This window comes from Lepidothrix coronata, unplaced genomic scaffold (genome assembly GCF_001604755.1).
Source record: "Lepidothrix coronata isolate B3197 unplaced genomic scaffold, Lepidothrix_coronata-1.0 Scaffold279, whole genome shotgun sequence".
In the NCBI taxonomy this organism is placed as follows: Eukaryota; Metazoa; Chordata; class Aves; order Passeriformes; family Pipridae; genus Lepidothrix; species Lepidothrix coronata.
Window position 1 is genome coordinate 77,670 of NW_016690459.1, and position 13,011 is coordinate 90,680.

Here is a 13,011-nt window from a genome sequence, read left to right on the forward strand (position 1 = left end):
GGGGACGTGCTCGATCTGCAGCTGCTCCGCGCTGCCGCGGCTGCGGCCCCAAACCGGCCCCACCGCACCCCAAAACCTGCCCCGGCGGCCGCCAGACCCCACCGGGGCCCCGACGTGCGGGGGCGTGTCCTCCCCGAGCCCACGCCTCTTTTCATGGAGGCCACGCCTCCTTTCAGTATTAACCACTCCCCTTTCGCGGTGACCACGCCCCTATCCCCGCGGGAGCCTTGCGATGGGCGGGGTCAGGGGTCTCCCGCCGGCTCCCCATTGGCGGGGCGCCCCGTCAATCAGAGCGCGTCCCGCCCCCCCGCGGCGCCGGCAGTAAATACGGTACCGGGCGGCGCGGCGGCAACTTGGGAGCGGGGTGCGGGACGAGGCTGTGCCGGGGCTCCGGGCGGGACCCACCGCAGCCAACCCACCGGGGACGAGCCCCGGCGCCGCGCGGGAGCCGACAGAGCCCGCACCGCTCTCCCCCTCCGCCGAGGACGGCGGTGTGCCGGCACGGAGCGAGGCAGCGCGGGGCTCTGCCGCCGCTGCCCCCGCCGCTGCCCCGCCGCAGCCGGACTCCTCCTCGTCGTCCCCCCCGGGCCGCGGCGGCTCCCTGACGCCCGCCGTTGTGATGCGTATTCCCGTAGACCCGAGCACCAGCAGGCGCTTCACACCCCCCTCCACGGCCTTCCCCTGCGGCAAGATGGGAGAGAACAGCGGGGCGCTGGGGGCCCCCGCGCCGGGCGCCCGCGCTCGGCCCGAGGTCCGCTCCGTCGTGGATGTACTGGCCGACCACGCCGGAGAGCTGGTGCGCACCGACAGCCCCAACTTCTTGTGCTCCGTCCTGCCGTCCCACTGGAGGTGCAACAAGACGCTGCCCGTCGCCTTCAAGGTAAGTCGGGGGGCTCCGACGGCTTGCGACCCGCTCGCCCCTTTTCCCTCCCGCTCCCTTTCGCTTAAAAATCGCTCCTGACATCACCGCCGAGGGAGCGCGGGTTATTATTTTTAATCAAATAGCCCGGTTTATTATTTTTAATCAAGTCTCCGCATTGCCCCGCGGTCACAGCATCTTAGATATTCCGTACAGTTAGGAGCTCTCAGGCAACTTTGAAGTTTAATGAGACGGAGGTTAATTACTTTCCTGGGAGAGGGAGAGCGAGGCAGGGAAGGGAGATCTAATCTGCCAAAAAAAAAAAAAAGTAAAGCGAAGAGCCGAAGCCCCGGTACCGGGTTGCGCTGCCCGGGCTCCCCCGTTCGCGGGACGGGGCGACCCGGTGGGGCACGCCCGGACCGGGCATCCCCCGCTGCACCCGCGGGGGAACGGGGCTGGCCGGGGGGAGCCGAAAACCTGCCGGAGGAGCGGCGAGGGGAGCCGGGCAGGACGGCAGCGGAGTCCCGGGGTGCCCGGCAGGGGTGAAGGGGGGTCTAAACCGGGTTTCCCCCCGGCCATCCCGGCACTGGGAGCTCCGGGCGCTGCTCCCCGAGCAGGGGGGTCCCTTCTCCGCCAGCCGGGCCGGCTCCCGGCGCCTCCCCGGGCCGGGCGCGGAGCTCCGGGGCCTCGGTCGGGGCAGCCCCGCGCTCGGCGGCGCTTTATTTTTTTTTTCCCCGAATCCAACAAAATAAAACCACGAACCCCTCAGACGGGGCCTGACCCCCCCTTTGCCCCTTCCCCGCGGAACCCCTTTCTGCTTTTAACCCTTTTTTTAGCTCATTTCCCCCTTCCCCCTCCGATTTTTCAGCCTTCCTCGGGGGCTCGGATTGCTTTTGGTTTTGCTTTGGGGTTTTTTTTGTGGGGATTTGGGGGGGGGCGGGGGGGTAGGGCAGGTTGGGTTCGATCTAGGTTAATTTTAGCTTAAAATCCTCTGGCCCTGCCCTAGGTCGTAGCCCTCGGAGATGTTCCCGATGGGACCGTGGTCACGGTGATGGCGGGGAACGACGAAAATTACTCGGCGGAGCTGCGCAACGCCTCCGCCGTGATGAAAAACCAAGTAGCAAGATTTAACGACCTCAGATTTGTTGGGAGAAGCGGCAGGGGTAGGTACCGGCCAGGAAATGGTTGGCCTTTTTATTTGACTTTTTAGAGGGGAAAAAAAAAAAAGAAAAAAAGAAAAAATGTTGCTTTTTTTTTTTTTGCTATTTTATCTTATTATTTTTATTTTATTTTAAGTTTTTATTTTATACGTTTATTTTATGATTTTATTTTATTCTGTATTCTATTTTGGTTTTAACGGTGGTTTCGTTGGCGCGGGCTAGGCAGGAGAATCCCCTCAGCCCCAAAGTGGTTCCCGAGCGATGGGAGGGATGCGGGAAGGATGAGGGAGGGATGCGGGAGCAGCCCCAGCCCCGTCGGCAGTTCTGCCTCACTCCTTCCCGGGGTCGGCTATGGGCGATGCGAGGGCGAAAAAAATTTTAAATACACATCTAAATATACATAAATATTAGTAAATAAATACATAAATAGAACCGAGGCAGCCCGAGCCCAAATCCTCCCCGGTTTCTCTCATCAGCAGGGTGCAGGAGGCAGCGCTGTGTGCTCGGTGCCTCCCCTCCACCGCGAAATGTGCTCAGGGGCAAAACCCACCTGGCGGCTCGTTTTTAAATAGTGAAAATCAAGTGTTTAAAAATAGCCCAGAGCTCGGCCTGACGGGCTGGCAGCGGGTGAGGGTACAGCAGGCTCTGCTCCGCGGGGAGCTGGGGTTGCTCCGGAGGGGGGTTTTTTTGCACATTTTCTCCACGCTCGTCGCGTGGAAAAGCGAGACAGAAATTTAACTTTCCGGGTTTTTCAAAACGAATCAGGCTGCGCCGCTGCAGCAGAGGGAAATAAATCCCCTGGAAATATTAAACACAGAGCCCTCCTTCCGTGCATCCCTCCCTGTACCTGAATTTCAGAGGGTGTAAATAGAATTTCAGCATTTCATCACCAATAAATGCTGCAGACCGAGGCACTTAATTCTTCATTTAAATCAAAATAAGAACACTATATTTTAATGGCCATATGGCAGCATTTTCTCAAAGGCTTCAAATGTATACACACAGTGTCAGATATATTTTGACTTCTTTGCATTAATTAAAAGCAGTGATGTTAGGAATTATTTGCATGTAATAGCTGTTTACTTGTTCCTCTTTATGAAACTTGAATAGTTTACATTCTTTCATACATTTCCTTTTTCCTGTTGGCTCCTTCTCCATGTTGCAGTTTCTTTAAAACTCTCCACTTAACTGGTTGCAGGTTGATGGATGGAAAATGTTTTTCTTTTATGAATTAAGCTTTCATTTCTGTAATCAATTATTCTCTTAGGCTCTTTTCTTTCTGGTTGGGTTTTTTTTTTTTTTCATCCCTGCACAAATTTCCAAACTGAATGCAACCCAATCTCAGCTTGACTCTTGAATTCATTATTAACTTGCTTCCTCTGCACTCCCAAGCTCTGAATTAACAGTAGTTTAGTCTCAGAAAGCCCTTGGGTGAATAATCTCCTTCCTCGGGCAGAGTCCTGACAAACGCTCATTACAGCAGTGGAAACACCTCCGCTGCCTCTAACGGGTGGAACTCAAGTGCTTATTATTTTAATGGGTTTTTTTTTGTTTTGTTTTTACATATTCTTGTGGGATGAGGCTTTGTAACATTCACAGAGAAACAATCCCATCAGGGCTCCCTGGGGCTGGTGTGAAGGCGGCACAGTGGGGTTTTCTCCCAGCGTGGAGCGTGGATTTAGTTCCCCGTGTCCAGCCGTGCTTTCCCGGCACGGGGCTCTTTCAAACCAACTTAGTGTGAAAAAATCGTTCCTGCTGAATTTTTATTCCGGGTGTCACACTCTCTTTCCCCTGCTCGACTCAGCCTCTGACAGCCCGGTGCTGGTTTCCTTTATTCTGGCAGAAATCTGGATTCGCCACAGAATATTTTGCTGCAGCGGGGCTGTGTGTGTACAAACGTTTGTGGAAATCCAAAGGGAGGACGTGTGCACCCATAAACACCCCCCATCCAGCCTGTCCGTGTGCCTGAGCTGCAGGAGCCTGGAAAGCCAGCAGCAGCCAAGCTCTTGTTTTGAAAACATAGCTTGAAATGGTTCAGAATTGGGTATTTTTAGTGTTAATGTGTCTGGGATTATTCCCCGGCGCTGAGAGCTGGGAAGAGCCAGTCCCAACCCCTCCAGAAAAACCCGAATTCCCATCTCCATGACAAAGTGGGGAGAATGGCCAGTTTACCAGATTTTATGCTTTGCTCTAAAAAAAAGTAAATCGGCCCTTTTCTGCTCAGACTGTATAAAATGAAAGCTGAGGCCGGCGTGGTGCTGCGAGCCTTGTGCACCCCGTGCCTGCTCTCCCTGCTGGAATATCCCCCCGGAGCATCCCACGGAGCCATGGCTGCTCCCAAACCCACCCAGGAGCTGGGATCCAGCCTTAGCCAGCAAAGCTGGGGCACGGTGGGAACGAGCAACCCTCAGCCCGGCTTCCTGAGAAGGCGGGAAATGAGTAAAAATGATGCTAAGTAATAATTGTCATTTTCGATTCACGGGCGGATTTTTGAGAGCTGGTGAAGGGATGCGAGACTGGCTCTGGCTGGCTCTGTGCTCCGTCCTCCCTGAAAAGCAGGGAGGTTATTTCACAGGGAGAATAAAAAAATTTGAAATGGTAATAATAATAATAACAATAATAAATAAAATAAGCCAGCTGTGGTAGGGAGCTGGGCACGGAGCTGCCGGGCTCAGCTCTGGGGTGTTTTGCGTCTCACCGGCTGGATTTGCCCACACGCTGCCTGCAAACCCTTCCCTGTCCTCCCGCAGAATTTCCCAGCTGATTCCTCCTGGTGCTCCTCATCCTGCACTCTGGTTCTGCAAGTGCTTTGCCGAGAAATCCCCCGGTGCTGGTTGTTTTTTGCCGTGGCCGTGCAGGCGCCGGGAGGCTCCGAGCTCCGCAGGCTGCGGCGGCTCGGCTCGTCCGCGCAGGTTGGCAGCACGACTGTATCCCTGGGGATTAAAATTATATCGTTATATATATTTTTTTTTTTAAATTTTTATTTTTTTTTAACCCTCCCAAATGCTTCTTTTGGTGCAGAAAATGAGCTGAAGGTTTGTGCGTTGTTTAGTGCTGGTTTGAAAGCCGAGGTGAGGTGTGGATTCGTGCTTGCTGTCGGCTTTTAAGCCGGCATTTCCTCCACTTCCATGCTCCCATGGAGGAACTCTCCCACCTGGGATAATTGCAGGATGTTCTCCAGGGGAGATAACTGCATTTTTTCAGTTTACTCCTTTTTTTTTCCTTTTTTCCTTCTAACTGTATAAATGCTGTTTTGTTTGGTTAGGGGTATTCTTGGGTTCAGCTCTGTAGATAGATGATGGTCAGGATCTGAAAACCCCTGATCCTTTTCGGGGAAGAGGGAAAGGAGATGGCTTCCTACTGTATTTATTTGTGGAATGAAGGCTGGAGGAGCAGAAATCCATTGCATGGAGGTTTATGTCTTATACCCTGCTGGGGTTTAGGCTTCTAAAATACCTGACACTTTTGAAATGCCACAGGGATTGCTCTTGGGGGGTTGTTTAGAGTGGTTCGTGCAGCCTCCCTGCTTTACCCCAGTGATTCCTGAATCTTGGGAGGTTGCAGGAGAGCAGAGGCCCTTCCTGCAGAGAACTCTGCTCTCCCACAGCCTCCCCACGGGCTGGATATGGAGAGGGAGACAGCACCACAGTCAGGCAAGGAGAGGACAGAGGGGCTGGGATGAGGATGCCAAAGCTGTGGGAGATGAAGGGTTTGGGCTCAGGGTGGGCCCAGGGTGCAGGTGTGATAACACCCTCCCTGATGCTAAAGGTGTTTTCAGGCTGTGGATGGAACCTTGTTCTGCTGGGGTAAGGGGGGCACTTGTTTTCTTGGCTCCCAAGAGCTTTTCACTCAGGTTCCTGCTGGGAGAGGAGGACAGTCCCCACAGCCAGCAGGGCTGCCTGTCTAGTGGCCAAAGCTGGTGGCCAAAGCTGGCCAGATTCAGTTCTCATTTTGTAGTTTCCTATTTTTGGGCCATTTTTGGGCCACGGGTGTCCATATGGCCGAGGTCTAGCTCAGCTCCCCTCCAAACCTCCCTGCAGAGGTACATCCACAGGGCCGAGGCCGTGGATTCCCCTGCAGACCTGTAGACTGATGCCACCTCACCAGCTTGTTCTGGCAGGAGCACCCCATGGATACCAGGATCCCTTCACGGAGGGGATCCTACATCCAGCGCTGCGTTTCAGGGCCAGATTCCCACAGGAAAAGGGGAAGCATCTGAGCGGGAAAGCACCAGGAAGCTGCTGTGGGTGGAGGGGTCGATATGGGGACAGGGCAGGGGAGGTGGGGACAAGTGACTTTTCCATCCAGGAAGGTCCTGGCTCCCGCTCTGAACCGGGTCCAAGGCTCTCCCTGCTGCAGCCAGCTGAGCCCCAGCGGGAGCCGGCCGAGCTTTGTGCCTCGGCAATAACGTCTCATAAAATTAAATGATGTGTGTGTTGGAGTTCCGTGGATGTGGATATTTGTGTCTGAGCCTGCTCTGGCAGGAGCCTTTCTTTCCCCCCTGAGCTGAACCCACCCATGTGAATATCCTCATTTCTCCTGTTGTTTTGTTGTTTTTTTTTCCCTCCCCCCTACCCTCCTTAGGAAAAAGCTTCACCCTGACCATCACCGTGTTCACCAACCCCACCCAAGTCGCCACCTATCACCGAGCCATCAAAGTGACCGTAGATGGACCCCGGGAGCCACGAAGTAAGTGATGTGTTTTGTTTGGCAGCGCTGAGGAGTGTGGGGAGGGGGGATGCAGGGGCCCGAGTGCTCCGTGGCCAAAGGATGCAGGACACAGAGCCAGCTGGGGCAGCACATGTAGCCAAGGAGAGTGTTGGTGTGGCCAAGGGAGCCCAAAGCAGCGGGCACAGCTTGGCTCCTTGGACTTTCTCGGCACCGCAGAGCGTGGTGTGTGTCCTTCCCTGCCTCTTGCTCTCTCTGTGCTCCACATCCCATCTGGGAGGGATGGTTTTATAGCTCCTCATTGTGCTCCATAACCCGTTCGGAGGGATAGTTTTACAGCCCCGGGTTGGGATGTTGGGGAAATGCTCTGAGCTCCGACGGCAAAAACACAAAAGGCTCCAACCTGGCGCCGCACAGGGTGTGCTGGGGGGCGGTGATGGAGCCAGAGGTGCCTTGCTCAGCTTCATTGGCTGATTGCTGCTTTTTAAACTGAAAATGGTCGCAGGTTCCCTCCGTGCTGAGCTCGTATTTGCCTGTCTGTCGGAGAGCACCTTCCCCTTTGGTTGGTGGTGGTTTCGCTTTCGGGCCGTCAAAGGCTGGGGCTGGCAGCGCCGGCGGCCGGGGGCTGAGCTGCTGGAGAAAACCAAAGGCACGGTGCGACCGCAGAAGCGTCTGTGTTCTGGTGGAGGAGGCTCTCCCGGGTGCAGGATGGTGCCTCGTGGTTGAGGGAGGCTCTGTGAGTCGCCCTCGCTGGGTTGGTTTTCGGCGCCGGGCTGGTTTGAGCTCACCTTGGCGTTCCCAGCGATCCGAGGAGCGCGGGGAAACGCTCTGGAGCTGTTGGCTGGAGGAGTTTCCTCTTGCCATGAGTATTATTTGCTCTGTGGGACCCCCTGCGTGGTGGGATCTCGTCCCTGGGGGCTTCATCTCTGGCTTCAGGCTCTGGCTTTGCCTTCCTGCTGGCTCAGCACCACCCCAGGGACTATAAAGCTGAGTTTGTTCCCTTTGCGTGTGAAGCTGTCAGTGCCCACATTGAAGGGAAACGGTTTGATCCTTCTAAATGTGCCTCAGAAAATATTTTCTGTTGATGCTGTCGTGTGGCCATCGGTGCCCCTTGATGTCAGGCCAGGTGGAGGCTGTTACCTCGGCGAGGGGGTTTGATTTGCATCGGGGTTTGTTGGGTTTTCTTCCCCCTTCATTTTTATTTCGGAGCGTGAGTGGCTTTATGGGAGCCTGTTGAGCTGCTGGCTGGATTTACCAAGCTGGAATTCAGTTGTGTTTTTTTTTTTTAAGCCAGAAACACAAGACAGGTCCCTGGTGTGGGTTTGCAGCCATCAGCACCCGTGGGTCGTGGTGGGTTGAGCTTGGGCTCAGCCCGGGGCTGGGAGGGGAAAGCAGGCAGGGGCTGGGCAGGGAATTTCACAACTATTCCAGGTCAGGAATAGAAACCAGGTCTCCTGACTCCTGGCTCAGCCCCTTATCAGCTGCATCAGATCGCCTTTCTAATAATAATAATAATCATCAGGAATACATAAATAATAATACAAGGTGAGATAGTTACTACTCTTGGCGTTTGGTTTGACTTCACCGATAGCCAGCGCTCGCCAAACCCCTGTGAATCACACCCGCTCCTCCTGAATTTCAACATCCCTCCCCAGAGCTCCCCAGCTTTAATTTAAATTTTCTGATATGGAGGGGGAGGCTCCGTGGCCGGGCAGGGAGCTGGGGGGGCCGAGGGCGCACTCACCCTGTGCTTCTTTGTCCTGGGGCCGTGCCTTTGTTTGGCAGAATTAGGCAAAAACCGAGGATGGAGCGGCTTGTCCTGGCTCAGGCTTGGTGTGCCCGAGGGATGCCTTCCCTGGGACCCGGCCCGGGTGCAAGGTCAGCAGTTTTTTGCTTTTTTTTAAATTTATTTATTTTTTTAAAAAATGACTTGTGGACCTCAAAACGTGCTGGCAGTGCCGGCTCCTTGAGGAGATCTGCGTGGTGTTTATTTGCTGCTTATGCCCTTGTCTCGTGTGGACCCCAAAGGTTGATCTCTCCCCCATCCCTGTACCACCCTCCCAGCCCATAAATTACTGATTGAAGAAGTTTAGACTCCAGCTGTGGTTTTTTTGGAATTTGTTTCAGATGATCATAGATTTGTTGCCAGTAAAGGTCATATTTTGACTCCCAGTTTGACCTAGGGCTTAAATTCATCATTGATGAAAATCCAGTGTCTTGCACTGGAATAAAAAATAATAATAAAAATCTCTTTTTTTTTTTTTTTTGGCCAGCCTTCGGTTTGCAGTTTCTGATGAACACGAAATTAAAAAAAAAAAATATTTAAATAATGCCCCTTGCCCTTCCCTCCCTGCAGTCCTGTGCAGGAGCCCTTGCTGTGGAAATTACCAGCTGTGAAGTGATCCAGGCTCACTCCTGGAAAGCTGGCGTGGTTTTCCTGGTTCACCTGCCACTGGGTGGCTCTCTGGCACAGCACCCCTGTGTGCCAGCACCCACCTGGCTCCCCAGGTGGCATTTGGAGCTGGTACAGCCCTGGTAATCCCCACCTTTGGCCAAACACCATGGCTTGTGCCGCTCTCTCCCTTGTTTGTCTTTGCGAGGAGAGAGCTGGCAGAAGGAATTGCAAACTTTATGTGTGTATATGTTATAAATACACTCTGTAACATACATACATGCGTAGATATATTTTTATATGTGTGTGTGTGCAGAAAAAAAGTCGGGTTTTTCTCCCTTTCTTGGCTGCAAGCAAGTGGGACGTGGTGGGTGTTGGCTCCTGTCGTGCAGGATCAGCGCTGGCCGGGGCTGGAGGCTGGATGTGGGGCTGGTGGGGCAGGCAAAAAAGCACCCTTAATGTGGAAAGAATTGGCCATTTGTCTTGGTATCCTGGGAAAGCCCTGGGCATCATCTCCTCCGATGCAGTGAAATTCCTCCAGCAAACGTTCTCGTGGGGTTTTTTGGGCCAGGAAGGCGGCTGAGCTCCACGCCCCAGCTCCGAGCATCCCATTCATCTTCCACCCCTGTCCCATCGCTTCATCTCAGCCCTTGAGCGAGTCTTTTAACTCAAGCCGTGCCCAGAAAAACTTCTGAGGAGTTTGGAATGGGGTTGAGATGGGTGAGAAACTGCAGGGGAGCGGGTGACAGGCAGGGCCCAGCACGGGGCCGGGGGTGAAGCTGGGATGGAGGGACCAGGAGAGCTGGACCCTGGAGTTGGAGATGCTCCTTTGAGGGATCCCCAGCCAGTGTGGAGCTGATAACAGTGGTGGCTTTGGCTGAGCATCCCCTCCAAGGTCTCCCACAGTCTCCTTCTGAGTGCCCTGCTCGCTCTGAGATCTTTCTTCCCTGTGCTCAGGCTCTTTCTGGGTTAGATCTGGAGGGGGAAAAAGGACATTCTGTCAAGTTGGCACCTTAGCTCTAAACAAATAGCACAGCGGGTGCCAAGTGTTGACATACTTTGTACAAACAGGAAGTAATAAAATATTTGAACTTCCTGTGGAATTTCCTTCTTTTTTCCCCCCCCTCTCTGCAGCTCTGTGTTTAGCAAGAGCCCGGCTCTGGAGAGCTGCAGCCCTGGTGCAAAGCCCTGTCGCATCCACAGCTGCTTGCAAAATAATCCACAACAGGCAGAACATGGAAAAATGAATAGCTGGAAGCTATACAGGGATGTTTAGTCTGTTCCTGGGTAAATGGGAGCATCTCCAGGGCCTCCCCCATCACACCCACCTGCTGGCTGCCTTCCCTTTCCCTTCCCTTTTCCTTCCTTTCCTTCCCACTGCTCTCACCTCCTCTGAGACCCGCGGGCAGGATGTTGCTGTTACCGAGTTGCTTCCCAGCTATCCCTTGCAGCTCCAGCCCCTTTTCTGCCCATCTCCTGGGAACTCTTGTGCAAAGTCTTTTTTCCCCTCTAAATGCTTTTTCCCCCCTTTGATTTTTTTTTTTTTCCTGCTGCCATTCAGTGTTCTTTAACCTCTCTCCCCCTTTCCTAAATCTCCTTTGCCCTTAACCCCTTCTTTCTGGTTTCCACCCCATCCCTGCTGTCCTGGTCACTGTGTTGAGGAGCAGAGGGAGACCAAGAGGATTTGATCCCCCACAGGATCCCTGTGTCCCCCCTTGTTGCCTGCTCAGCCACAGCAGCACAGCAGCAGGTTCTTGGTGTCTCCTGCCCTGTTCGTTTTTGGTGTGTGCGTCAGAGATTTGGTGCTTTCAGTCACGTCCCCTCTTTGTGCCGCCACAATAAGTGACAGGAACGTGTCCCCATCCCGCAACATCTGCTGGCTTGGACCAGGAGAAGGGAGCTTGGGGCGAGAGCACTTCATATCCCCTCTCCCACCATGTTGTCCCTGCAGGGATTTTCTGGCTGGGCCCCATCCTGACCCTCTGGGGTCACTTTTCCCTCCCCAAAGGCTTCTTGCCCCAAAAGGCTCCGGCTGTCCCCGAGCTCCCCTCGCACTGCACGTAGCCAGGGGGTGGAAAGGCTTCTCACCTCCCACACCAATGAGTTGTTTCCAGGAACAGCCATTTTTTTTTTTTTTGCTTTCATACTTTTGAGAGCCTCAGCTGAGTGAGGGTTTCCCTCCCTGCCTCCCACGAGAGACGTCAGCCCCGAGCCCCAGCCCGGCCCCGCGCTCTGAGCTGGGAAATGAAGAGTTTGGGACGTGCAGAGGGTGGAAACCCCCTTGTGTGAGGTGTTTGTGGCATCTGTGTCCCTGGGGTGCTGGCAGTCGGTGGGCACAAGGCCGTGTCTTGGGTGCTGGTTTCCCTTAAGCACCCCATGCACTGGGCACTCTTGGCCTCAAGCATGTAAAAAAAAAAAAAGGCAAAAAACTGGGAGAAAGATTGACTGGAAAGGGAAAATTCTTGTCTGTAAATCCAGCCTGGAGAGGGCTTGGCCTCTGTTAATGGCAGTGTGCTGGGGTGACTGCGGGAGGAAGGTGCCTGTGGCCCTGGGTGCCCCCAGCCCTGTGCTGGGACATCTCTTCCAGCAGTGTTGGCCGACTGGGAGCCCGGGAGGAGAAAGGGTTGTATCAGCACTTCATGGGATGACACAGACCTGGCTGGGGCTCCTCTGCCCATCTGGAAGCCGTGGTGACAAAAGCAGGGCCCCGAACCGCCCCATCCAGCCCGGGCACACCTCGGCCCTGCTGCCCACACCCCGTATCTCACCACCTCCATCTCTGTTCTCATCCCACGCCCAGCACCAGCCCCGGCTCCCCGAGTCGTGGTGTGTCTGCAAACCACCTTTCTCACTTCATCCATTTATTTATTTATTTATTTATTTAGTTGAGGTTCATCTCAATCCATCTCTCTCGGGTTCAGAGGACTCTGCGCCGCGAGGTTTTGTCGTAGAATCACAGGATGGTTTGGGTTGGAAGGCACCCTAAAAATCACGTAGTTCCAACCCCCTGCCATGGGCAGGGACACCTTCAACTAGAAGGTGTCTTTTTTTCCCATTTATTCTTAGTGGATGCTCCAGTCTGAGGCCAGAGAGAAAAAGGAAGGACAGCACCATGCTAGCAAGGCAAGTGACCCCCCTGCACCCTCCCTGTCCCTCATGGCTGTAGATGAGTCTGAGATTTACCACCCAGAAACATCAAAACTGAAACCCTGTTTTATTCAGGGAAGGAAAAAGAGGTGCAATATTGCACCCTGTTAATCCAAATCAGCTCCACAGAGACCCCAATGTGATGCTGACAACTAGACACCCCAGGCATCCCCTATAAGAGGGTGCTCCCTAATTCCGGCCTCCAAGTCGACCTGCAGATTTGGGCAGAGGGTGTGAGGCTGAGCAGGTAGATTTTCCAGGCTGCTCTGGGAGGGTTCAGTGCTTTAATTTTGGGATGGTTGCATGCATGGAGGTGGTCTGTGTGTCCCCCCCATTGTGAGCCACCACCTTCTCTGCTTGTTGCCAGGCTGGACCCCCAACCCAGACCCACTCCCTGCAGCCCCAGTGTGCTGGGGATGTTTGTTTGCAGGCAACAGCAGCTTTGCCCAGAGCTGAGGTCGAAGAGCTGAGTCAGCCCCTCCACACTCGAGCAGGGCTCGGATTTGGGGTTTTTGGTGGCAGGGGCTTCCCTCTGGTGCAGCCTTCCAGGCTCCTGTTTGTTTTTCCTGGGATACAGCAGCCCTGGGCAAACTCAGTTCCTTTAGCACCATCCCATTTTCATGCTTTAATGGCTTAAATGCCATCAAAACTACTAAATGCTGTGTTTAATGTTTCGCAGAGTTGGTTATTTCTGTGCTAAGTTTTGGGTTGTGATGTCCTAAAAGCAGTGGTGATCTCTGGAGGGACTTCTGACTCCTTGGGAATTGCTTGTAACGCTGAGGGCT

The 13,011-nt window shown here is 54.1% G+C and overlaps 1 protein-coding gene across 1 annotated transcript in view; it reads left to right on the forward strand.

The window, feature by feature from the left end:
* Positions 1-619: 619 nt before the first annotated feature.
* RUNX3 (runt related transcription factor 3) overlaps positions 620-13,011 on the forward strand; it is a 37,900-nt gene continuing 25,508 nt past the window's right edge. Inside the window, exons 1-3 of the mRNA XM_017836524.1 lie at positions 620-880; positions 1,866-2,022; positions 6,604-6,708. Coding sequence (XP_017692013.1) covers positions 620-880; positions 1,866-2,022; positions 6,604-6,708 — 523 coding nt within the window. The remainder of the gene's footprint in view (positions 881-1,865; positions 2,023-6,603; positions 6,709-13,011) is intronic.